The following is a 27,454-nucleotide window of genomic DNA, read 5'->3' on the forward strand; positions in this document are numbered from 1 at the left end:
ACAAAGCTAAAGGTCAGTCATGGAGTAACAATATCATTGAGATGGAAACATCAAGTTGCTCATAGACTCTGAGTAAGGATTTTTCATCTTATTTAGTCCTTGATCAACAGAATATATTATAGGCTAGCTAGAATTTTACTCTTTATTACCCTAACTGCTAGTCAATTAGATATCTTTTTTGTATGTCATTTAGTTACTTACCTATTCCTGCAGTAAACACCTAGGTGGCTTATTAAAGGCAACAAACATGGCTTTTTAAAAAAATACTAGAATCCTGATGTCTTCAATAGCAGTGAAGGAACATACTGACACAACTTGAGTGGGTATATTCCTTCCCCACACCACCTAATCTTACTTCATATGTGCACAAGTTTGTTCAGATCACAAAGAAGCAGGATTGGGCAAACAAGAAAACTGTCTCATAACTACTGTGGGTAGGCAAAGAAGTACAATACATTTCCAATAGAAAACTGAAAAAAGTTCGAAGAAATTATGGCTTAAAAAAGAGAGCACTGTTCTCCTGTGCTCGCGGATGGGAGATGTCCTACTGTAATGATGGCACTCGCCCTACAACAGATCCACACATAATATCCGAAGCCAAATCACAGCTGCATGTTTTATAAAAACTGTCTTGACCGTATAATTCCTAGAAATATAAAAGACATCCATAATGAAAGACACTTAGGTCAAAGTAATAAAACTAAGTCCAAAATAAATTCTCAGATATATGTTCAATTGGATACTTAGGAGTGTTAGGAGATGACTCCACCATAGGTCATGCCCCAGCCCTGACTACCTTTTACTAACTTTAAAAAATTCAACTGCATTTTTATTTTTATTTTGCTTATGTTCGAGCTTATGCGTGCCATAACATATGTCTAGGGATCAGAAAAACCTTACAGGATTTGGCTCTCTCTTTCTACTCTGTGGGTCTCAGGAATCAAACTCAGATTATTTGGCTCTCTTTCACCAACTTTGCCTACCAGGCCCTCTTGCTAGCATGGCATTTATTCATTTTTGTTATATTTTTATGAAATAAGGTCTCACAATGGCTCAGTATGGCCTAAAACTTGTAGTCTTTTGATCTCAGACTCCCAAGTATTGGGATTAAAGATATGCACTACCATGCCTGGCTTCAAAATATATTTGACAAGAGTGACAAGGTTGTCTTTCATTCAATAGCTATAAAGAATCTTTTTACAAATAATGATGGGCATTCCACAGGACATATAGAAAGGTGAAGTTCGGTCTAACTCACACTATATTGGGGGTAGGGGGGGGAGAATGAATATGAATAAAATACAATGAATCAGAGACTTAAATGTAAGAGCCTGAAGAGGAGTAGTAACTCTTCATGGTCTAGGATTACCAATGCTTTTTTAGGCACGGCATCCAAATCACAAGCAACCAAAGGGCTAATAACAGCAGCCAATAGAGTGTGAGGAATCCTTCACAGACGTGAGGAGACGTATCTAGAACGGGCAGCGTTAGATAACAAGTACCAGGAGAGGGCTGGTAGGTAAAGGCACTTGTGCCCAAGCCTGATGACTCGAGTTCAGTCTCTGTAATCCTGTGGTGGATGAGAGAGAGCATCAACTTTTGCAAGCTGTTTTCCCATGTGTGTTGTGGCACCCATCCCCTGCCACACACATACAAAATGACTAAATGTAAAAATATTTTTTTAAAAAGTAAGTACTGGCAAAAGTGTAAGCAAATTAGAATCCAACAAAAATGTTGAATGGTGCAACTATACTGGAAGAACAGTCTGAGAGTTTCTCAGAGAACTGAACATTGCTATTTTACAACTAAAACTTCCACTTTTATATATGAACCCAGGAAAACTGAGGTGTAGATATATACGTACATTTATAAATGTGCACATACATTTTATATCAGCATTATATACATTGCTTTCTGGAAAGCAAAAATGACTCAAATGTTCATTTTTGTCTAAGTAGAGACTTACAATCTCTAGTAAAATGTGGCATATCCATACTATACAGTACTATTTAGCCATCAAAAGGAATGCAATCTTGAGGCTGGGGAGATGGCTTGGTGGAAAGAGTACTTGCTGAACAAGCATGAACTCGAGTTCAAATCCCTAGCACTCATGTGAGAATCTGGATACAAATGGCCACAAGTTCCATAGCCTGTAACTTAAGTTCTGATGGGGTAAAAACAGGAGGACTGCTGACTGCCAGACAGCCTAGCTCAAGGTTCACTGAGAGATGCTGTCTCAAGAGAATAAGTCAGAGTGATAGAGCAGGACATTCAATATTCTTCTCTGGCCTATACATGCGTGTATGGGCATAGGCACCCACACTCATGTGCATATAGCACACACAGACATGCAAATAAAAAATGAGAAAGGAATGCAGCCCTGATATATTCTCTAATACAGACGATAAAATGGAAGAAATCTTCCAAACTGTAAGCAATAGAGGTAAACTGGAGGCTGTGGAAGCTTGGCACAAGAGGAAATCAGGATGACTGCTAACAAGTGTCAAACTTCTTCTGGGGTGCTGAAAATGCCCTGGAGCTAGGGTCCCCATGGGTGCCCATTTTGTGAATACATTCATCTCCCTTTATCTGTGGTTTCACTTCCCTCAGTTTTGATTACATGCAGTCAATTGCAATCTGAAGTGATTAACTGGATCATTGTACAAATAATTCATACATGCTCTGTTACTAATCTAAGTATACTATTCTAATCTGTATCGCTGTCCCATGAGGAAGATAAACCTTTCTTTTATCCCATATGGTATATACTACATTTGCTTACCAGATCAACTGTGAGTTAACTCAGTGTTTGTGTTCAAATTAACAATATTTTTCTTAATGGCCCCAAAACACAAAACTAAAGATATTAACAATTCAAGTACACAGAAGAGACACTACATTAATGCTTCCTTTAAGAAACAGCTCTTTTGCCAGGCAGTGGTGGTGCACGCCTTTAATCCCAGCACTAGGGAGGCAGAGGCAGGCGGATTTCTGAGTTCGAGGCCAGCCTGGTCTAGAGTGAGTTCCAGGACAGCCAGAGCTATACAGAGAAACCCTGTCTCGAAAAAACAAACAAACAAAACCAACCAACCAAACAAACAAAAACCTACAATGTCATAATAAAAGGAAGGACTTGGATAGATGGGAAAACCAGGATATAATGTTTTAATTAAAAATTGTAAGCCACAAATTTACAAAATGAGTTATCAAGTGTAGTAGACACAGTTATCCATTTTTGAGATTACTGAAAGGTACAGAGAGAGAGAGAGGGAGAGAGAGAGAGAGAGGCATGAGTTCAACCAAACCTCATATAAGTAAGTAGTTATGACTTAGGATACTCAATCTAAGGCATAGCATCTAAACTGTGTTGCAAAGGAGTATTTACCCAGTCCTAGAGTAATTTAAGTTCATTTAATTACTTTCGCTTTATTCTGTTTTAAGACAGAGCCTCAATGTGTATCTTCAGTTAGCCTTTACCTCATTTTACTGACTAGGTGACTCTCAGCTTCACCTGCCTCTGCCTCCAGAGTACCAGGATTAAAGAAAGACACATGGTACTATGCCTGGGGGATTTAATCAATTCTCATCAAATACTTTCCTTTCTAATATTCTATTAAAGTGTCACAAATTAGCACATTTTTGTTTGAAAACATATGCAACGTTTTATCATCCAGAAAGTTTGCTGACACCTGATCAAAAGAACAAATATTTGCTAAGGAATTAGTCTAAGCATGTATACAGCATGCTTCTATGCAGCCAGAGGACTTTTAAGTAGTGTATATCTAATCGGTGAAAAATACTTGAGTATTTAGAATATTCTTTTAAAATATACAATACTCTTAGGAACACATCGGTTCCAATAAAAATTTATTCTGCAAGCGCCTGTTTTCATGATTTGTTACATGTTTTCCACAAGTTTCTCCCCAGTTGCACTTAAAGTACCTGTTACCTTAACTCCTCCATCAATTCCATGGCCTAAGAATATCAAACAATTCTCTTTACTTTTCAAAAGTAAATACATCTTTCCCTTCTATCATTAGCCATTCACATAATTCCTTACCCTTCTACACTTCATAGGTGGGTTGTTTTTGTTGTTTGTTTGTTTTAAAAATAAAATCAAATAAGGTATCATGTGGGGCTGCAGAGACGGTTCAGTTGTTAAGAAAGACCACTTGCTACTCTTGCAGAATCCTGCCTTCAGTTCCCAGCACCTGTATCAGGGGTCTCACAACAATTCCAGGGGATCTGACTCTCTTCTGGCCTCTGTACATGTGTGTGTGTGTGTGTGTGTGTGTGTGTTACATATTCAGACAAGCAGGTACCCACACATATGCATAAAAAATGAAATTTTAAAAAATTAAAATCAACTGGTCCATTACTTCTGATAAATCAGTTTGGTTGCTTTATTTCTATTGGTTCAATTATTTCTATATTTCACACTTTTGAAAATCTACAGGCATTTTAATTATAATTATAAAGAAAATCCCCTTGTGGTAGTTTGAATAAGAATGGCCTCTATGGGCTCACATATTTGAATGCTTAGTCTTCGAGGAGTAGCACTATTTGAGGAAGGATTAGGAGGTGTAGCCTTGCTGATGGAAGTGTCCTTGGAGAGATGGGTGTGGGAGTGGGGGGATTTTTGTTGAGGATTCAAAAGCCATGCCAGACCCATTCTCTCTCCCTCGCCCCCCTCTCTGCCTATGAATCAGGAGGTAGCTCTCAGCTAATGCACCTGCCTGCTGCCATGCTCCCCACCACGATGATAATGGACTAGCCTCTGAAACTGTAAGCAAGCCCCCAATTAAATGCTTTCTTTCTTAAGAGTTGCCTTGGTCACAGTCTCTTCACAGCAATAGAACAGTGATTAAGACACCCCTTATGAAGTAAGTAACAGTTCTCATTATAATGTATGATTTAGTAAAAATGGAAGGTCCAGTTTTGAAACTATGCTAGGTAGATAAATATACTAAGAATGCCTAAAAGTGTGTTCTATGCTAAGTGCATGGCAATATAGTCAATATATTGGGAAATTAAGCATTATAAAAATATAGTACCATTATCTTTTTATAATTTAAACCATACTAGATTGTGAATACACACACACACACAGCCTAACATAACACTTTTAACATTATATGAAGACTGGCTAAGATCTTCTAGGTCACCCTTCAAAATAATTTTCAAATAATCATCTGTACCCACATTTGGCCAAGCACTAAATTTTTCAAAATCCATTCCCTCCAAAATGTATAAAGTAATGCACCCTTTGATAAACTATAGTTTTTATTCAAACAGCCAAAACTGATTGAACTTGTATCTCAAACTCCAATGTCCATGTATATGAAACGTGGAAGCTGAGAAGACGTTAACTGCTTTTATTCTCCATTACCCACTGAAGATATAATCACTGCATACCTTCATGCTTGTACATCGTCAGTACCTTAACTAAACACCTCATTAACTTACAGGCCTCCATGACATCCTACTCACTGTTAACCAAGATTTAAAGAGTAATAACTATAAATGGTGACCAAATAACTTCCCAATACCCTGTTACCTTTAATGCAAACAAAATATACTAATCATAGAAACATATGTGTACATGTGGTGTATGCAGGGCACTTCACCCATGCATACAAACATAGAGGCCTGAGGTTCCTTTATCATCATCCACCTTAGGTTTTAAGGCAGGGTTTCTCAAGTACCTGGAGCTTGTTGATTCAGCTAAACCGGTTGGTCAGTGAACTTCCAGGTCAGGATCCACCCGTTTCTGCCCTGTCAGTGATGAGGTAATAAGTACATTCCATTGCTGCTGGCGTTAAAGTATATGTCGGAAATGTGGACTTAGGTCCTCATGCTAGCACAGCAAGCACTTTACTCCATGAGTTATTCCTCTGGCCCCAGGTATGTACATTTTCACCATCTTGCCCTTTCTCTGGTTAAATATTTTTGGCACATTTTTAAGCCGGTGCCATCCACAGTTTCCAAAATCCAACTATTGCTCCAGGCTCACAAGTCTAACTAAAGCCTATGGTTTACATACTATCTCCTAGAAAGGCTTTCCTGGCTTTTTCCTACCACACTCATGTAAATTAGGTTTTTAACACTCTCCTCCCCTGAACCCATACTCTCCCTGCTCATCTTGACCACAACACTCCAGCACCTACAAAATGATTGTTTACCCATCTACAAGCTTCATTAGACTGTAATGTCTTGGTAGGTAGGCAGGCTGAAGGCTTTTATTTTGCCATTCCCAATGCCTGTTGTAGGGAATGGTTCTGATGCTCTTGATAGGGAATTTGCATGTGAACACTGAAGGTCCTTTTCCCCAATTTGGTTCTTGATCAATCAAATAAAGAAGCTAATGGCCAATGGCTGAGCGGAAGAGGCAGGACTTCCAGGTTCCCACAGGCAGGCTAGTAGATTCAAGAAGGGAAAGAGGATTGGCCATTCTTCACAGGGAGAGAGAACCACCAGCCATGTGAGATCTTGGATGGAGTGAGATCTCCACTGGCTCCTTCCAATGGAGCCCGGGGTAGCAGGCAGGAGATCAGAAAGGCAACTAAGCTGAGGGCAGATTTAGAGTGCTGAGCAAGGAGAAGGAATTGAGGTCAGATTTAGAGGTGTTGAGCTGGGAATGAAGGTATGAACATGTTAGCCACATGCGCCTGGCCATTGAGCTAAGAAGCATATTTAAAAAAGTTGGTGTGTGTGTGTGTGTGTGTGTGTGTGTGTGTGTGTGTGTGTGTATGTGTGTATTTCATCCATGGATCTGGGGTGGTTCCTGGGTGGTGCCTAGCAGCACTGAGCTTAAAGCAGGGTAGTAGAAACTACTCCCCATAGCCTGTTGTTTCTGAGTTGAAACAGAACACAATGTATGATGATCAGAAAAATGGAAACTAGATCAAAGCCATGTACATGCCACACCAAACACTGTATTTAAAAAATGAAGACTAGGTAGCATGGGCTGGTAAGATCATTAGGCCTGACAACCTGGGACCCCCACACTAAAACAGAGAATGAAGTCTCCAAATTGATCACGTACACATGCCTTAGCACAGGTGTGCCCAGACACACATGCACATGGATTCAGTAAATAAAAATACAATTTAAAAATTAAAAATAAAAGGCTAAGTAATAGGTCTTACCTAGAAACTACTTTTGTGTCCACTATATTACAGTTCTGGCTTTTTTTTTTACTATTTTAAGCAGATAAAAGATTGATTTCCCCTTTTAAAAATTCAAAAATATTCTTTAACAATCAGCACTTTTATTTTTTAACCTAATTTTTTTCACTTTGTCTTGACTAGACTCCATAGACTCTATAAACCTAAAATGGCTTATAGAAGAAAGGAGTTTGGATTAATAACTGGCCTATATGCTCCTTGGATAGGAACTAGATTAGATGCTACACAAATATGTCACTGCACATCTCCAAATGATATGTATAGTTTGAAAAAAAAAAAACCATGATTTTTACCATCAAAATTTAAGTACTGAAAACAGCCACAAGTGAGGGCACGGTGGGGGGTGGGGGGGTGGGGGCGCTTAAATGACCTAAAAGTAATCTTAATAGAATCAGGGCATTCTACATGAAAAACAAAATTAGTTTTCTTTATGAATCACAACATCAAGGAAAATCAACTATGGCAGGGCAAACTATTATTGGAACTACATATTAAGAGCCATAACAATCTTTGGCTTTGTGTTTTCTGGATTCTACTCTAATGAATAAAGCCTTGAAAAGGTGGACCCACACACACACTCCAAATTGTACTGATAACATTTATGAAGAAAAAAATAGAGGCAATTAGAATATTCAATAGTGGAATGAAAACATATGTCTCATCTACCAACAAATTAACAGATAGCACCTGAAATACTAATAACATAAAAAACTAGGAAAGTCTTTATAATATACTCTTAAAACAATATGTATTTATATTTATAGTGAACATATAATATAGTTATATGTACTTATGTAACTATTGTTATTGAATAATTAAGAAAAATAAAATTTTAATCTATAAAATTCCACATTTTCCAAATATCATAAGGAATTCTCAAGTTTCTTCTAAAATGAAAAACAAGGACCTTGCTAAATCTTCAACTTTAATATTCTTAAAAAGGTTTAGGCACCAAACTTATGATTTAGCCTTATCTAACATACCAGAATTCTATAAGCAGTTCTGGCTTGTAAGAAACTAATGAAGGGGCTGGAGAGTTGGCTCAGCAGTTAAGAGCACTGACTGCTCTCCAGAAGGTCCTGAGTTCAAATCCCAGCAACCACATGGTGGCTCACAACCATCCAAAATGAGCTCTGACACCCTCTTCTGGTATGTCTGAAGACAGCTACAGTGTACTTACAGATAATAATAAATAAATCTAGAAAGAAAGAAAGAAAGAAAGAAAGAAAGCAAGCAAGCTAAGGGAATGGAGAGTTGCTGAACTACTATTCTACTAAAAATATGTAAATATCTTTAAATAAAAATATTTAGACTAGCCGGGCGTGGTGGTGCATGCCTTTAATCCCAGCACTTGGGAGGCAGAGGCAGGCAGATTTCCGAGTTCAAGGCTAACCTGGCCTACAAAGTGAGTTCCAGGATAGCCAGGACTACAGAGAAACCCTGTCTCGAAAAACCAAAAAAAAAAAAAAAAAAAAAAAAAAAAGATTATTTTAAAGCATATAATTACTACAGGCAACAACATAACTCAACTTCTAGTCAGCATATTAGAAATCCAGGCACTGAATTTCATCCTAGCACAGCCATGAGCTTATAATTGAGCCATTTTAAATTCCCGTATTGAGACTCTTACATTTGAAGACAGAAGGCAGTACAATGAACACTGACATACACTAGGAACCATGAGTAGTCAGATAAGATTTAAAGCTATAAGAAATACTTCCTTTTTTCCCCTACCAATACCTTCTAATTCTTAATATGCACAGACAGATTATGTAGATCATTTTAGCCTGGAGTCTACCAATATGTCTTTTAAAAAAGCATATTGGAACAAAATAATAAAAAATGGACTATAGATCTGAAAAGAGACTCCAGAAAAGAAATATGAATTGCTAATAAGCACTTTAAATTATTCTACATCATTAGCCATTAGAGAAATAGAAGTTAAAACTTATTTTGAGGTTACATCTCACCCCAGTCAGAATGGCCAGAATCAAGAAATAAATTTGTGAGTAATCAGTATGTAGATAGTGTGACCGAGCCATCTTCTCAGTCCTAACAACTCTTTAGGCAGATTCTAAAAACACTCTGAACAGAGGCATAACCCTGCAAGTCCATCTACTGGGGGTGTGGACAGGTGGGTCTGTGAGCAAGTCTCAACTACAAGTCAGTATGTTGTTCTCTCTCTCTCTCTCTCTCTCTCTCACACACACACACAGAGAGAGAGAGATTGGTGAGGGTGGGGGTGGGGTGGAGTGTCAGAAACTATATGCAGTTAAGAGCAACTGCTCTTTCTGTAGAGAACCTGAGTTTGGTTCCCAGCATCCAGGCCTGATGACTCACAACTGCCTGTGCCTCCAGCTCCTCTTCTGGACTCTGTAAAAACTGCATGCACATGTACAGATCCACACATATATAAAAATAGATCTTTTCCTTTTTTCTTTCTTTCTTTCTTTCTTCCTTCCTTCCTTCCTTCCTTCCTTCCTTCCTTCCTTCCTTCCTTCCTTTCTTTCTTTCTTTCTTTCTTTCTTTCTTTCTTTCTTTCTTTCTTTCTTTCTTTTTTTATAAGCGGGGAAAGACACAGAGAAGTAACAAGATGATTCCCAAACCCCAAAGAGGAAGCTATTTCAAAACCAAGTTGGGGTGGGGAGGTCAAATGAAATAAGCAGAGAACAGCTTGTATCATTATCTGCCTCCATTTTTTAAAAAGTTAACAGCACTGTTTCTCCAACTTTAATCTTTACAAGAGACTATAAATGTTCTCACTGTAACATATACTTTATTTTTAGTATACATTTATAAATGTTCAACTTAAAATCTAAACGATCAGGTGCAGGCTGTGATGCCTGCAATCCTAGAACTTGGGAGATGAGGAAGGAGGACTGCTTCAAGTTTGAGGTTGGCATAGGTCAGATACTGTGTCAGCCAGAAACAACCCTGTCTCAAAACCAACCAAATAGCTGGAGAGATGGCTCAGGGATTAAGAGCCAGTGCTGCTCTTATAAAGGACCTGGTTTCAATTTCCAGCACCTAGATGCTAGGTCACAACTTTCTGTAACTTCAGTTCCAAGGAATCCCACTTCTGGATTCCACGTGTTACAGATGCATGCAAGCCAACACAAAATAAATACATAAAATAAAATCAAACAAAAAAAATCAATAAAAACAAACAAACAAAAAAGTAAATTGAGTTTTACTTAATTACTAGGCCATCCCTTAGAGTCTACATGCTAAAGGTTTAAAATACATGATGATAATTATTTTCCCTATATGAGAAAGAGTAATGTCTACTTCACGTACTTGGTAAGGCATTTAATCTAACAGCATGCACTAATATAAATAAAAGGCATTTAATAATGCCAATTATACTGGATTTGAGGAGGTAATGGACAAGTACAATATTCAATAATAAAGCTACTGCTAAGCTCTGAGAACAATATCCACACTGTTTAAAGTTATTTTTTTGATAATACATTTTCATAAGTAAACCATCAAAGAGTACATTCAATGTAACTTCAACATTTAGTCACAACAAACTATTGATACACATAAATGACATGAATGTATCTCAAAAGCTTTCTAAGTGAAAGAAATAAGACATGCAAATAAGCCAGGTGGTGGTAGCACACACCTTTAATCCCAGCACTTGGGAGGCAGAGGCAGGCGGATTTCTGAGTTGGAGGCCAGCCTGGTCTACAAAGTGAGTTCCAGGACAGCCAGGACTATACAGAGAAACCCTGTCTTGAAAAACCAAAACCAACCCAGACATGCAAATGTCTTATACACCATATGATTCCATTTATATGATATTCTAGAAAAGGTCAACACTATAAAAACAAACAAAATCAGACTCTATTGCTAAGGGCTGGGATAGAGTTAGGAAACTGTTTACAAAGGGACACTAGAATACTTTTCAGAAAAATGGTACTATTCTGTCTACAGTAGTGGTAACAAGATTTAATGTTGTCAAAACAGAACTGATTCCAAGAGTGACTTTTATGACAAAAATGATCTCCGTAAGTCTAATTTAATTTTTTAATCCATCAAGTCACAACTTCAGTTGAACACCATTCACACACAATATATATATATCACAATATGTAGTGATACATTTCTCATTAAAACCTAATTTCCTGTATGTATAATAGTTGAGGTTAGCAAAGAAAACTCTTTTTTTTTTTGGTTTTTTGAGACAGGGTTTCTCTGTGTAGCCCTGGCTGTCCTGGAACTCACTTTGTAGACCAGGCTGGCCTCCAACTCAGAAATCCGCCTGGCTCTGCCTCCAGAGTGCTGGGATTAAAGGCGTACACCACCACTGTCCAGCTTAAAAGAATGTTTTAAGTAGCTCCTTTAACTGTGGCTCTTTTGGGATTCTAGGAGTTATGTGGGTGCTGTGAAAATTTAGCAATAATAAAAGATTTCTGTACATATAATAACCAAGAATGAATTTGAAGCCACACGTATATGACATCAGAGGCACTTCCTCCAGGTCTCACCCGTGCTGCTGCACTCCACTTCACTGCAGCCTTGATTCTCAACTCAACACGCCTCTCCCACAGTTCCAGAGTAACATACTCTATAAACTGCAAAGTTGGGAGTACACATTAAAGTTTTCTGTGGTATAGAAGCATAATAGCTTGTTCATGGAAAACAAAGACTTCTAATATTTTCATGACACACTCCTCAGTTTGTAAGTATTAAATTAGTTTATCTTTGATTTCAGTCTAACATAATTAGAATGTTAGATTTTTAAAATTACTATTTAAATTGTCACCTGTTCTGTTAACAAGTCACTGTATGCATTTTGGCTTGGGACTGGGAACAAATTTCCAATGACTGACCCTAACATATCTCTGCCATTCTGTACCACATATTTATGTGAAGTGGTGCTCTTGCTATGCACGATTATAGTGATCCACTCTAAAAAAGTGGTGATATACCACTACTAAGGAGGCAGAGGCAAGGAGAGCTATTTGAGTTTGAGGCCAGTATGGTTAATATAGAGAATTCTGGGTCAACCAGGGTTACATAGTGAGACCTTGTCTTTAAAACAAAAACAAAACAAAAAATACAAGCCTGAAGATACTATATCTTGTAGTATCAAATATGCAGCCAAGATTTAATCTTTTCTGTAACAAACAAACAAACAAACATCAAGCATAGTTATCACATTAGCATACAAATTTGCTTTAGTCTTTAATGAGTGGAAAAATAGTATGTATGCCAAAGAATTGTTTTAAAATAAAACTTGTTTGTAATTTATTCTTAATTATTTATATTTTACATATGAAGGCATTTGTTGCATTTACGTCTGTGTACACATGCTTGCTATGCCCACATAGGTTAACAAAGGACATTGGATCTCCTGGGACCAGAGTTATAGATGACTGTTGGCTGCCATGTGGGTGCTGGGAATCCAATTCAGGGTCTCTAGAGGAGCAGCCAAAGCTCTTAACCTCTGATACATCTCTCCAGCCCCAATGTTTACAATTTATTACCAATATGCCTGATTTATATACCTACATACCCCAGGGCCACACAATAATTTCTTGGGCAAAAAAAAAAAAAAAAAAAAAAGGATCATGAGTGGAAAAAGTTTAAGGAGCCTTGCTTTATAATTCTTAAAGGGTTTTCAAGGAGCAGTGTTGGCTAACACACTGATATATTTCTTTGTTAGGATTAATTTCAAGGGCATTCTTTGTTATGAAAATAACAAATACCATAAATACCAACCGTAAAGCTTAAGTTTTAATGTAAACCATGTTCTTACTTTTAATACTAATTTAGAAATTGCTAAAGTAGCTAGAACAATATGTATTCTTAAAAATCATCGATGGGCAGTGGTGGCTCCCACCTTTAATCCCAGCACTTGGGAGGCAGAGGCAGGCGGATCTCTGAGTTCAAGGCCAGCCTGGTCTACAAAGTGAGTTCCAGGACAGCCAGGACCATACAGAGAAACCCTGTCTCGAAAAAACAAAACAAAACAAAACAAAACAAAAAAATCATCACATATCAACAAGTATGCATTTCAGCTATTTAAGACAGCATGATTCTCTGGACTAGAGAAGACAAATAAGCTAAATATCAAAAATGAATCTACTATTTCGAATTTTGTCATGGCTTTGGATTACCTCAGTTAAGTAAAACTAAATAAAAGTTCTAATAAATTAATTTCTGCATGTCCCAGGTGTTTCCTTTCTGATAAAAGGCAAATATAAATAAAAGATAACTTTAGAGTTTAATGTATCTATGTTAAGTGGTATGTTTGACACAAGTTAGATGGCCAAGTCAATTTATCTACATAACTATTTTTAAAAATGTAGTGCATCCAGGGTAAAATCCTAATGCTTAGTATTTTCATACAGTAATTAAACACTGCGATAAAGTCATGAAAATAAAATAGCTCTGACATTTTTAAGAACTATTTTATATATATATTTAAAATCGTTATCCTATTTAAATACGTATGTATGTATATATACAAATATGCATGATATATAGTAACAAAGCATTATCTAAGACTATAATCTAGTATAAGTAAGTTATACCTTATCAAAACATAACTCTTCTCTTTTGAGGAGGCTGGAGATATAGCTCAGTGATACTGATGGGGCCCTGGATCAGATCCCAAACACTATACACAAATTATTTTAAGGCTCTCTTGACAAACTTTACAAGAAAAAAATACTCTACTTTATAACCAAGCCTACACTTTCCATGAAAAATTCCAGTATAAAATTTCAGGCTGGAGAGATGGCTCAATGATTAAGAGCACACCCTCTGCTCTTCTACAGAACCTATGTTTGTTTCCCAGCACCCACATAGCAGCCCACAAAAGGCTGTTTTCAGTTCCAGGGAATCCAAAACCTTCTGTGGGAACCAGGAATGCTCATGATGCACATATACACATGCAGGCAAAACACCCATACACATGAAAAAAATTATAAACTCTGAAGAGGCAAGATGGAAGAATGCAAAGAGTTGAGGTATTTTAGGATTAGACCTATTGAGTTGCAATTCTCTTAACACTAACTAGATTTACTACCCAGAACAAGTTTTTAAACATAAGCTTCTATTTCCATGTCTGTAAAACAAGAATACTGCAGCTTCACTGAGTAACTGGACAGGTGTAAAATCATGGAAATCACGGCCCACAGCATAGGTGATGGAGCACTGAGAACAAAGGACCAACACTGTGGTACTTTTTCTACTTTTCATACTTTGCTGTGGGACCTTGACCTAGTTACTTAACCTCCTATAAGTTACAATATGTCAACCTCAAGGAATTGAGAAAATTAATTGTAAAGACTCCAGAAGTGTTTCTGGCACAAGAAATCCATTCAATACTACTACATCCTACTAGGTGTGGTGGAGCAAACCTATGAATCCAGCACTCAGGGGAAAGACTAAGAGGATGCAGGCCAGCCTGGTCTACATAGTACATTCTGGGCCTGCCAAGAGTACACAGTACCATGTCTCCTGTCAACACACACACCCACTCAACAACAAAAACCCAGAACAAAACAACCAAGTATTACAAATCAAAAGATGTAACACCTCATTGAAAAAGATTAAATTTTAGTGTTATTCCTATATTTAGTTCAAATCCACCTTTTGAAAATAAAAATTCACCATAATAGGCTTTATTTTAAATGGACTATTTCAAGGCTGGGTGTGGTGGTGCATGCCTTTATTCCAGCCCTGGGGAGGCAGAGGCAGGAGGATCAGCTTGGTCAAAACAGGGAGTTTCAGGCAGACCAACACAGTGAAACATTCTTGAAAAAGAAAACAGGGTAAAGAATAAAGGGGGAAGGAGAAAAGTTGCTATTTCAAATGCTTTGCTGCATCCATCCTGCAGGTCATGGTAATGCAGTCCCAGCATTTAGAGACAGAGATCACCATGAGTACCCAGCTAAATAATGAGACCCTGCCTAAAACAAAACAAAACAAAACAAAACGTGACAAAATTCCCACAAAGTTATGTAATGGCAACAGCTCTTGAACAAGTACTCAATCAAGTGGATGATTCTGAAAGGATCAACATTTGACAACTACATAAATTCTGGTATTAAAAAAAATTTAGCCACTAATTTATACATTTATCTTTCATACTATAATTAGTTGGCCATTTTCATTTTTAGAATGAAATAACTGGTTATTTTTTCCTTTCTGAAAACAGATACTATGACAATTACACACACACACACACTTAAGAGAAGTAAAAAAATGCAGAACACTTAACAAAATTAAAAAGCTAGTTAAAATTTGATTTCAAAAATAGCATATGTATAGGACATAAATTCTATCTTCCCAGTATGACATACATAATTACTTTGACAATATAGCTTTGAATGTTGCACCAATTGAGAAATAAATGGACTGCACAAGTTTGACAAAACTAAAGATATAGAACCTTGAGTTTTTAAAAACAAATGTGTACCAGGCTAATTAATTATTCATGTACTATATAACCATGATGAATTTTCTACATATTCCTAGCCTCAGTTTTTTTATCTGTAAATTGTGGATAACTGTTTCTACTTCATGTACTTTCTAGAATTAAATAATATTATGGGGAACATACTGAACACAACTCCTGTCAAATAATAGGCAATCAAAATCTTAAATGGGGAAAATCTTAGTTGGCAATACTCTTATTTTTAAATAACCTTTCTTATTATTAAATACCACTTTGGCCCTAAAAATGATAATTCATTAAAATCAACTCTAGATTTCTACAAAAACAAAATTGCATACATTACAAATATCTAAAAATCACTTTTATTAACTTACTTGGGAAAAATATTCTAACCATACAAAATACCCTTTAAAATTAGAATGATGGCCTTAATTGGACAGAAATGGGTTTTTTTTTTTAAGTTGCTGTAAAAAAATCAAATAGAAACACTAAGACTCCACTAAAGTTATTTTTAAAAACAAAAAGTAAACAACTCAGAAAATATTACATATCATTTACAACAAATATAGTCACTTATAATTCTTAATAGGTACACAGGAAAATAAAATCAGTAGTTTGAACACACACCAATGCATATCAAACTACAAAGCTCTCACCAGAAAAATATAACATTGTGTGTGGGGGGGTGGTGGCAGATATCATCTCTTTTAAGAGTTAAAAAAAAAAAGTAAGGTATAGTATTACCACTAGGTACATGGTTTGAAGAGCAAAGGGCAGACATTTCTTAGAGAAACATAATCTGATACAAAGAAAAGTACTATCAAGAAATCCCTTTAACTCACTCACTATATATATATATATATATATATATATATATATATATATATATACACACACACATACATACACACACACACACACACATACATATATCACTTGATCTCTGAGTGTGAAGTTTTCTATTTAAAAAAAATCATCCTAGTTATTTCTCTCATATAAACATAATACTATTTATAAATGGATTCAGGCAGATTGAAAATTCTAAAACCATAAAATGTTATTATAAAAGACAATTATTGAAAATAATAAATTTTAAAATGATCTCTAAAGTTTTGAAGAGCGTAAATTTACCATCAAAGCAAAGAGTATGATTAGAACATTAAAATAAGCATCTTCAAGGTTAAAAATATATTTGAAGGATTCTATAAAAGTACCTAGTCAGTACCTTGATAAACAGAATTAAACTACTTTTCTCTCAAAGGAATTTACCCTAGATCTCCCAGTGAGTCAATATAAAAGTGAAATATTAATTTAAAATTGTACTAATACTCTCAAATGATGCTTTTCTTAATAAGCAATAGAGTTAAATTAAGACTAAAACACAAAGTTAGTTGCTAATTTTGTTATGTCTTATCCTGAGAAAGTAAAAATAGAATAGGCCATGTCAAAATCTAATACAGACATGCAGATGTTTTTATGATAGTCTGATGATAGATTAGTATAGACAATTAAATAAGAAATTAATAGGAAGGCTTTAAAGTGCATTTTTCAGTTCAGGAGTCTGGTTGAAATAAAGAAACTTTCACTCATCAACTGGCATAGTTCTGCTCATATTTTAAATTTTTAATAAGAATCACTACGCAAAACCCAAGTTATTTACTACCATAGTAAAAATCTTCACTTTTCATCTCTAATGAAAAACCTGAATCTTTTTTTCAAATACACCACTCCTTTTCTTCCTAATGTAGGCAGCAGTAAAATAATTTCTAGCACAGGTTCAAACTACATTCAAATATCTTTAGTAAACAGATGGGTGAATGGCTTTAGAAAGTATCCCACTACACTTCTTAAAAATGCTGAAGTTATTCTGTATTTTAACTTTGATTTACTAGAGTCTCATTATTTACATTAAGATTATTTTTCTTTCCAAGTTATACAAGTTATTGGTAACTCCACACTCAAGAAAAACACTAAGCCATAGAGTTGAAGTCAGACACACTAGGGACACATTAGCCATATTAAGAATATTTCTCCAAAATTTCCAATACTAACTAGAATTACTAAATTACTGGAATGTTCAGTGGCTGTACCTTTTCCTGGATTAAAGTGAGGTCTGCAGCACAAGATTTTCACTGGTGAGTATCTCAACCAATAGAGGTGACATGCAATAGACTACCCATAATCCTTCATGAAACATAAATTGTTCTCTCAACTAAATTGCCCAGAAAGTTCAAGGACTGAGTTTTCTCTTTTAAAAACAAGCTATTTAAATTAAACTGAGCCAAACAGAAACATTTTCAAGTTACTTTAAAGAACTGTTTACACTATCTTATGAAAAGCATCACTAACTGAACATTATTTACAAATTACAAAATATGTAGAACTCAGATAATAAAGAGAGGAAAGGGCTAACTGTAACCTAATTCCAAAGACTTAAAAAAATGCGTTGATCACATATACTAATATCTACTAGGCTGATTCACAGGTTTGCATAAGACTCCTTGTAACTTATAAAAGTTGCTTCTGTTTATGAAAACTAAGCAAGAACTCTTTTCCCATTATCTTTCATGGAAATAAATTCATCTCTTGACATACAGTTCAGATAAAAGTTGAAACGATAATCACAGAGCCTTTAAAACATTTTTTTAATGACACCTTTACCCAACCTTTTACACGCCCCCCCTCCCCCAAACTGCTTTCTCAAGACGGGAAGTCTTCCTCACTTCAGCATTCCCTCCTGGCATACTCCCCCCCCCACACACACACACCGCCTTCACCCCCGTAGGCCTGAGGCCCCGTAGCAAACAGAGTCTAACAGGAGCAGGCAGCACAAAGACAGGAATGGGAGATTAGTGGGAGGGAGGGAGGCCGGGATTGGGGCTCAGCAGGACCTTCAGGCTTTTTAAAATTCAAACTGCTCCCCGACCAATACAAATCACGGACACGCTACTGACTACTACACGGATTTATAGCATTAAAAACATGCCTAGTACGTGACAGCTATATTAACTTCACTCTTTTTAACATTTATCCATACGTTTTCAGGAAAGGTGGAGCAATTTTTTGTAAGCAGCATGCTAAACTCAAAAATAACCCGCAAAAAAGTTATTCTACAGTGACAAAAACTTAAGACCCAGAATATTTAAAGGGCTATTTTAACCACTACCATTACGAGGGGCCGCCTTGAGTAGTGTTGCTACCTTTTAACAAATGAGTTCTCCCTCAGCGAATATGAAACAAAGTATCAAACGGGACATTTCTTTTTCTGTGCAATTTTTAAAGTCTGAGGACTTTTAAAAAGGTATTTCCGTCTTACACCAACTTCCATTGCCAAAGCCGCGAGAAACAAGCTCCCAACATCTAACTTACTCGTGAACTAGAACTTGGTAAGATACAGAACTGGTATTTTTCTCCAGCATCTACAGATACATTTGACCTATTAAAATGACACCTCGCTCATTACACAGTCAAACATCATGGTACAAACAGCCAATGACAATCCTGGGACTCACTAAGATCTGCCCTGACAAGAAAGGATGGCACCTTCTATGTGTGTATATGTATGTGTGTTTTAAACCTCCCAAAGATTCTAAGTGCAACTTAACTTCTATCCTTTGAAAGAAAATAGGTTTCATCCTTATCTCCATGTACGCTCAAAAACACTTAGAATTCTTTGTATTCTTGCACCCGTTTAGGCTAAAAAGTATCCAGAGAGTTTTATGTAGTCATTTAAAATTATCCTTACATAACAGATACAAATACAAAGTGTCGGAGTAAACCTGTCAAGTTCTTTCTACTTGGTCTTTGAATAAAAAGTCCATGTGCAACACACTCTGTCAAACAACATAAAAGCTCCTGGGCGGGGATGTGCAGTGTGCACAACGCTAGGGTTTTCTAGATTAAATATACATGTGGACGGTTTGATCCTTTTACAAAGGAAACCAGTCTTTATTAACTTTCCAAAACGTCCAAACAAGTTTGGCAGAGAATTACCACTGTAGCCGTGTCTGAGTATTTACATTTGTTTCACTAACTGAAACTACTTCCTCCCTTCATGGGGTCACAGGGGGAAGAAGGGGGGTTGTTTGTTTCACTGGGACGTTCCCCACTCCCGGACCGGGAAAGTTGTAAATATGGGGGACGATCGGGGCACATTTGCTGATAGTTGTATTGTTTCCGCCTCCTCACTAGCTACGGCTCCTCTCCCGGGCGAGGCCTGTCACCGACCAGCAGTCGCTCCGCTCAGCCCGGAGCTCTCCTAATCCCCGAGCTCAAGTAGATTCCGCTGGCCCGCGGCCTGCACTCTCCGCCGGGCCTACGCCTCCCCGGCCGCCCGGCAGGGAGCCCGGTTCCCCGTCACCGAAGCCGGCCGGGAGAGGCTACGAACCCCGCCGCCACCGCCGCCGCCGCCGCCACCCAGGGTGGCTGCCGCCGGAGAGGAGCGAGCGAGCGAACTCACTCTCTCGACTCGCCCCGTGGAAGAGACCCGGGGCCGCTGAGGAAACGGCGGGGAGGGGAGCGAGGAGGAGAAACGCTGAGGGACCTGGCGCCGGCGCCACCGCCGCCACCGCCGCCGCCGAAATAAAAGAGCAGGAATTTACCTGGGCGAATCGGCGTCTGAATCCGAAGCGGAGGCCGAGGCCGCGGTGGCAAGAGAGAGAGAGCGAGAGAGCGAGACTATAATCCGGGCCGGGAGGGGGGGTGGCTACGGCTCCTCTTCCGTCTCCTCAGTGCGGGGAACATGTAGAGCCGGGGGGAGAGCAGCCGAGAAGACAAATCGCGGCTTCTTCTTCGTCCTCCTCCTCCTTCTCCCACATAGAAACACTCACACAAACACCCGGCCGGGGGCCCCGAGCTACCGGGGGGGCATCGCCGCGGGCCCGGGAACCAATCCTCCTGGCGGCGGGGGCGTCCCTCCCTGGCGGCTTTGCTGGTGTCGGGTGAGTCGGTACCGACGGAGGGAGGGAGGGACGGGAGGGCGGGCGGGGGGGAAGGAGCCCAGTGTGTGTGTGTGTGTGTGTGTATGTGTGTGTGTGTGTGTGTATGTGTGTGTGTATGTGTGTGTGTGTCTCTCTCTCTCGTTCCGTCTCTCCCTCTCAGAACAAAATGCCGACCGGAAGTGCAGCTGCAGGAATGACTCCCTCCGCCGGCGCCAAACACTAACAACCACCCCCTCTTCCCTACTCCACTTCCGCCGCCGCCACCGCCGCCGCCGCCACTCGGGCTCGCAGCTCTGCCTCAGCGCGCCGGCTCCCGCGGGCTCCGGAGGCGCGGCGGCGGCGGCGACAGCGGCGGAGGCAGCGGGAGCAGCAGCGGCGGTTCTGCTCCGTGCCCTTGTCCTGTGCAACGGACGGCCGTGGATGCTGCCCGTGGGGTCGCTTCTGCAAGACGGCGTCTACGCCGTTGCTCGGGTGACCGGCTTGATTTTTTTTTTTTTTTTTTCCTTTTGGTCCCCCTCGAGGCGACAGCAGCCGGGCGCTGGTCCGCTGTGGTGGCGTGAGGCCGGGATCTCCCTCTTCTCAGGCGCTCCGGGCCTCATAGCCCCCCACCCTCAATCCCGGAGAAGGCGGCCAGCCGAGGCCGCGCTGCTCTCCCTGACTGGCCGGCCCCGGGCCCCGGGGGGAAGCCGAGCTCCCGCTGCCGGCGGGTTGGATGCCGACCTTTCAAACGCTGTTCCCGCAGCCGTGATGGATGGATCGTCCCGGGAGCGGCCGGATCCTATGTCTGTCTGGGTTATTTTCTGCGAAGAACACAGTCCTCGGAGGTGAAGACTCCCAGCCTGGCTGAGTTGGAATCGTGATCGTGGTGGTGGTGGTGCATTAATTTCTGGAAATACGAGAGGGCTGCTGGACTTGCCTCTTTTTTTTTTTTTTTTTTTTTTTTTTTTCCTTTTTGGCGGTGGTTTTGATTGCCTCCCTGGTAGTCGGGATAAGGCCTGTAGGCGACGCTGTGCAAGCAAGGAGCCGGTCGCTCTGGCGCTGCGATCTAGGTGTGGGTGGAGCCCAGGCCATCCTGACGCCGGGCACCGGAGCCCCGGCACCGGCGCACTTCAAAACATCGTTTTCCTCTGTATGTTGAAAACTCAGAGGCTCTGGACAAGGCTGGAGTACAAAATGTGAATACGAATACAGTACCGTACCCGATGGTAGTGTCTTACTGTAAAACCGGAGGGCATTTCATCGCCACACAGTTTTCTGTTTGCTTGCTTGTTTGTTTGTTTGTTTTTGTATAAATTGTAAGGGGGCTAATTCTTCAGGTAAAAAGTGCCAGTAGGTAAGCACATTTTACTCAGGAGGAACCATATTATATTTTTTTAAATAAAATAAGTTGTCAGCGTTAATCGTTTGCTTGTCTATGCACTGATGTATAGGACAGCTCGCCTACAGGTTATTCTTTTGCTTTAGAAGTCACTGGGGGTGAGGTGTTAAAGATTTTGTCATTTCTGCACTCCTGACACTAGATGACTATCGCGACCAGAGGGAGTAAGTCAGGGCGGTGACTTCGGCCCAAGGAGTCCTGCAAGTGGGGGAAAAGGTCCGGGCTTGATATCCGTGCAAATAGAACTAAGCCTCGCCATGCTTCTGCCGTCCCCTTCCCCAGAGTGCCCCTGGGACTTGGCGGCGCCCTCGTCATCAGGGTTTTGCCCCATGTCACCCTGGTGCCTCCAGCACTTCTGTTTACCTTCCATGTTGGCGGCGTCGTTCTCATTTTTTCCTCCGGGCTTTCTATCTCGTCTGGCTCTTTTTCCCCAGTAGCCTTCAGGGCTTCAGGAAATGAAGTTTAACTTTCCTTCGCAGGTGTTCTGCATAGCGCGCTGTGGATGGCTCAGTCACTCCCCTCCCTCACTTCTGAACTCTACCCTTTACTATGAGTTTATCAATACCTAACAGAACTTTTATGAAAGACGGTGAAAACTGGAAAAATGTTTAGATGGAACCGAGATAAGGTTATTAGAGGTCAGGAGAAAGCTCTCTTCTAGACATTCGAAAGCTCATAAAGATGATTGCTTTTAGGTTTCTCTAGATGGCATGGCAGAGGCCTGGACATTTGTTGATCACGTGGCCTTGCCCCTAGTGGGCTAATTCATATTACTCTAGTGACTCACAAAAATGCATTCTTAATCCTGTCTGCCCCCCCCCCCCCCCTTTCTTGCAAATACATGCAAGACTGACTGACTGACTGAACCGAAGTCTAAGAATTTGATTGGCTCGGCTCAGATACAGCAGCATTACTGGAAAAGTTCATTCAGCAAGTATTTATTGGTGACCTAATGCATGCCGGGCACTGGGATTCAGAGAGGGTGTGGAAAGGACTTCGGTTACTACTTAATTATGCTGTCAAAGCAAAAGCTACAGGGATTTTTAGATTTTCTGAAATACAGGTTCTGTGAAACATGAGGGAAGCCTCGTGTTGGTATTTTGCTCACCGTTGGGGTTGACGTCTCTTTAGATTTACTTAGCTTACTGAAAGGCATTTTGGAAAAGTACAAATGTAAGAAATTTTATTTCCCAGTAGCTGGAGAGTAGATCTTAGAATTTAATATAGCAGTGGGCTGGAAGCTGTACAGTAAAGACTTTATTTAGTTCTGTTTCTTTTCTTTACATGTACAGAATTTTTAGACAAGGATACTGTTTTAGTAGCTATTTTATACCCAAATAATTAAATATTATTTGGTAGAGTCAATCTGCACCGTATTAATTAGTTTTGAAAACAGATTTTAAGTAACTTCCAAGTGGCTTAGAATCTTCCTCATGCGTTCCGTTTCCCACGGAAGCAGATTTATTTACCCTCCTGCAAACTTCCTTGAATGTTACTGGTGACCTAGTGATTGTGCATGCTTCAGTAGAGACAGTTGATATGCTGTTGGGTACAAAATCTTGGCATGGTTTCGGCATTTCATCTAAACTAATACAATTTTGCGTGTGTGTTCTTATGTGTGAGAGTGTACACGTGTGTGACAGGAGCTGTCCACCTTACTTTTTAAGAGGTTTCTTCCAGGGACTTGAGGACCTGTGCTTAAAGTGAACTAGCCAGTTTAAAATTCTCAGGGAGCTACTTCTTTTGGCTTCCCCAGTGCTGCAATTACACATGGGCACTACTATGCCCACTACTATATCCAGCTTGCTGGGGACTCAAATCGGGTCCTTATGTTTGTATTTTACCAACTGAGCCATCTCCCCAACACCTAAAATTAATAACTTTAATTTATTCCCTCAAAACCTACTGAAGATTTATTAGGTGCTAATTAGCTCTTTTCTAGCCACCTCATATAAAATAAGGAATGAAAGAAGACAAGGGCTCGCTTTCTTTGAAGGGTCTTCCGACAACAGAATTAAATAATTTCAGGGTTTATGAGTATTTCTTCACAGAATCAATTTGTATTTTGCTCGCCTAAATTTCAGATCCCTGTTGTTTTGAGACAGCCCCTCACTATATAGTGCAGGCCGGTCTTACTATTCCCATCCTCCTGTCTCAGCCTGTCTATTGCTGAAATTTCTGGTATGGACCACCACACAGTGGATCCAAACTGAGACCTTCCATAGACTCAGTTGCTCTGAGAGTGATGTTTTCCTGATTTTGTTGTCTGTTTGCCTAACACCTGTCTTCCTCAACACTACTACTTTGTTTTGCTTCCACATTTTTACTCTCTAAAATCAGTTTGCTTCTACACCTTGGGTTAAGGGAATGAGTTTCTTGACTTGGTTATTTGCTGAAAATGTTCATGTATACCCATTTGTGTTTTTAATCAATGAATTACAGAAGGAATACAACATTTTAAATGGATTTTTAAATTCATATCATTGCCAAAATATTGGTAAAGCTGATGAATTTTATAAATATATATTTTAATGAATATAGTTGCAACTTATCTTAAAGTGATAAAAATAAAGGGTTTTTTAAATTATCTTTTCACTATACCTGGCAGTAAGTCTTATTTATTTATTTATCTTTAATAGAAACACTTCTACTTTTCTTCTTTTTTTTTTTTTTTTTTTTTTTTTTTGGTTTTTTGAGACAGGGTTTCTCAGTGTAGCCTTGGTTGTCCTAGAACTCACTCTTTTAGACCAGGCCTTGATCTCAGAAATCCACCTGCCTCTGCTTCCCAAGTGCTGGGATTAAAGGCGTGCCCCACCACTGCCCAGCAAAGAACACATTTTTAAAAGGGAGAAAACAGCAAATAAAAAGCAAATAGTGTATGTGTGTCTTGTAGATTATTTTACAATAGATTCAAAATTATCTTGTATTTAGGACAACTAATTTAGCTTTCGGATGACTTAAACTTTGGTGAAGAGTCAAGGATGGGGATTTTGAGGGTAGAACTTAAAACTGTTAGAAGGCTTCACATGTTTGCTGAATGTTACTATCACTAAAACGTGCTACTATTTTAGCTTTTGTGGACTTGGGGAGAGGGGGCAGGTGCCCTCTGAAGCCAGATGAGACTTGTGACCCTCAAGTTGGAGTACAGGTGGTTGTGTGCCCTGGGTGCTGGGAACCAAACCTCTGGAAGAGCAGGAAGCACCCTTAACTGCTAGCCCTTCTTTCTAGCCTCCTCTCAGTGTGGTTTTGTATGGCTTTCTTTTTGTTGTTGTCTTTTTGAGGCAGGGTCTTATTGTGTAGATCTGGCCAGAAACTCTCTAAGTAGACTAGTGTAGCCTTAAACACCCAGAGATCTACCTGCCTCTGCCTCTGCCTCTGGAGTGCTGGGATTAAAAAAAGGCTTACGCCTCACCTCGCCTCGCCTCATTTCAGGGTTTTGCAGTAACTGTCTTAGTTAAATTTATGGTAATATTTATGGAACAAGTTTGGTGTGCTTTATCCTTTTTTTTTTTTTTGCTAAAATTATAGAAGTGAAACTTTCTCCTGTGACTATCTTTATTTGTTTTTACTTATCATAGTATAAGAATAAACTTTGGCCTCTCATTAATCCTACTCACTTATAATTAAGAATTTTCACTAACTCTAGATCTTAGCTATATCATCCATTTATAATCATGTGTCCTAATCAGATTACTTTTCTTTATATGTATAGCTACCCTTTTTTTCTAAACTAGGTAGACAGCTATATCCTATACTAAGTTTCAATATAAAGTTATTTTAAGGTCATAAATCTTTATGAAAGTTCAATCTACATGCTGGATTTGAACCAGAGAGTTGAACTATAGTTGTCCTTCTTAGTACTGATCTAATCTAGACTACCTCTGGTTTAGAGGGGATTTTTATCTTTGAAGGAAGAGTGCAAGATGTGTTTAAAATCTGTCCCATCTACAGTAGATAAGAGGGAGGCTTCTAAGAGTTGTTTTCAATGTTCTTTGGGCTGGGTTAGCTTGTTATCAGAGCGCTTGCAGGATTATCTTAAATTTAAATGCATTATCATAAAGTCATAAAATTATTATGACAAAAAATATGACAGTATATTTATTGAAAATAGGAATCTAAGTGCATTGGACATGGTAAAGGCGTATTTTGTTGTTGTTTAGTTTTGGTTTTTCAAGACAGCATTTCTCTTAAACTGACTGTCATGGAACTTGTAGACCAGGCTGGCCTTGAAATCCGAGACAGATCCACCTACCTCTGCCTCCCAAGTACTGGGATTAAAGACTTGCACTACCACCACACAGCTCATATGTTAAAATAAATATGTATCTTGTTTATATGTGTGTGCTTTACTGGGTTGTTTTTTAAACTGTATTTCTTACTGTGAGTTATAAGCAAAAGGGGGATTTTTTTTCCATTGTGTAGCTTTAAAACAAAACAAAGTTTAGTTACTATTTGCCCTAGAAAATATAAAAAAAGAAATGTTATAATGTTGCCTATAAAATAGTGAATTTTAGCAGAACAATAGATATTTTAAAGAAGACTTGATACTCTTTTCAGGAAGGCACCTTCAAGGTAATGAAAATGTTGATATAAAGTGTGAATTATGATTCAAGCTTCACAGAAAAAGCATTTTTCTCATGGATCAACATCTATTTTGGTGCATTTTGTAAGCTAACATTAAAATAATAAACATGGGACAAATGTTAGGTTTCTGTTCCATTCCCTCCCAATTTCTCTTAACTTTTATACCCATATTGTCAGTACAGGAATTGCCATCTTTTACAGAATATTATAAGTTATGTTTTAAATGATAAAAATGCATTTCCATTCAAAAAAACTATTCAATGAGGGTTTTCTGTATAGCTTAAGTATATTATTTCTTAATTAACTTTGATTTGCTACCCAATTTATTGTCTATTTACATACATGTGATTAAAATTGCATACAGAATGTTAAAAAGGAAAATATACAAGAACTGTGAACAGAATCAAAAGAAGTATACAATGAAAAAAAAAATAACCCAAAGAAAATAAGGATTATATCATGCTGAGATTTTTAATAATATTTAAACATCTTTTTTTTTCATCTTATTTACTCTATTAGATTACAGTATTTTATTGTTGTGGTCTACTTAAGAGCCTTAAAAGGTGTTGGTTTTCACCACATCTTAGAGACCAGTTTGTGTGTACATATCAAGAACCTGCTTCAAAACCAAACCAAACCAGAAGTGTTTTTTAAAGCTGCTAATACTGGATTCCTTCCAGTGACAGATACATTAAATCTTACATTTTTTTAAAGTGGCTAAGCATAAGTTTTATAAGAGATAAAATGATCCAGTTGGACCAAACCTGTGTACTCTGAATACTACTACTACTAACCAGCAGGGGGAGTGAGTCGCCCTTGAAAGGCAAGCGTTAGGAAGACCACATGACTTCCTGTTTTGAATTTAACTGTTGTGGCAGCTGTTCTCCTGTTTAGTGTAGCAAAAAGCAATCAGAGAGAGACAAAGGCTACTACTGTATCAGATGTGGCT

General features: G+C 38.7%; 2 protein-coding genes across 8 annotated transcripts in view; one reads left to right on the plus strand and one right to left on the minus strand.

Annotated features, from left to right (window-relative positions):
* The window catches only part of Nipbl (NIPBL cohesin loading factor), a 175,492-nt gene that overhangs the window by 134,097 nt on the left and 13,941 nt on the right, over nucleotides 1-27,454 (minus strand). For 3 of the 7 annotated variants that reach the window (XM_017316746.2, XM_006519996.4, XM_011245334.3), the window contains exon 1: nucleotides 20,205-20,701. The exons of 2 other annotated variants lie outside the window; for them this stretch is intronic. The gene's annotated coding sequence lies outside the window, so the exon portion shown is untranslated. Of the gene's footprint in view, nucleotides 1-20,204; nucleotides 20,702-27,454 lie in introns of those variants that run through there. 2 more of the 7 variants (NM_027707.3, NM_201232.2) reach the window with 1 other exon arrangement.
* On the plus strand, nucleotides 11,192-21,943 carry LOC102634078. The gene is made up of 3 exons (XM_017316813.1): nucleotides 11,192-11,200; nucleotides 19,795-20,044; nucleotides 20,143-21,943. The coding sequence occupies exons 1-3, from the start codon at nucleotides 11,192-11,194 to the stop codon at nucleotides 21,369-21,371; spliced, it is 1,488 nt and encodes a 495-aa protein (XP_017172302.1). The 3' UTR covers nucleotides 21,372-21,943.

Source organism: Mus musculus, chromosome 15 (genome assembly GCF_000001635.26).
Source record: "Mus musculus strain C57BL/6J chromosome 15, GRCm38.p6 C57BL/6J".
In the NCBI taxonomy this organism is placed as follows: domain Eukaryota; kingdom Metazoa; phylum Chordata; class Mammalia; order Rodentia; family Muridae; genus Mus; species Mus musculus.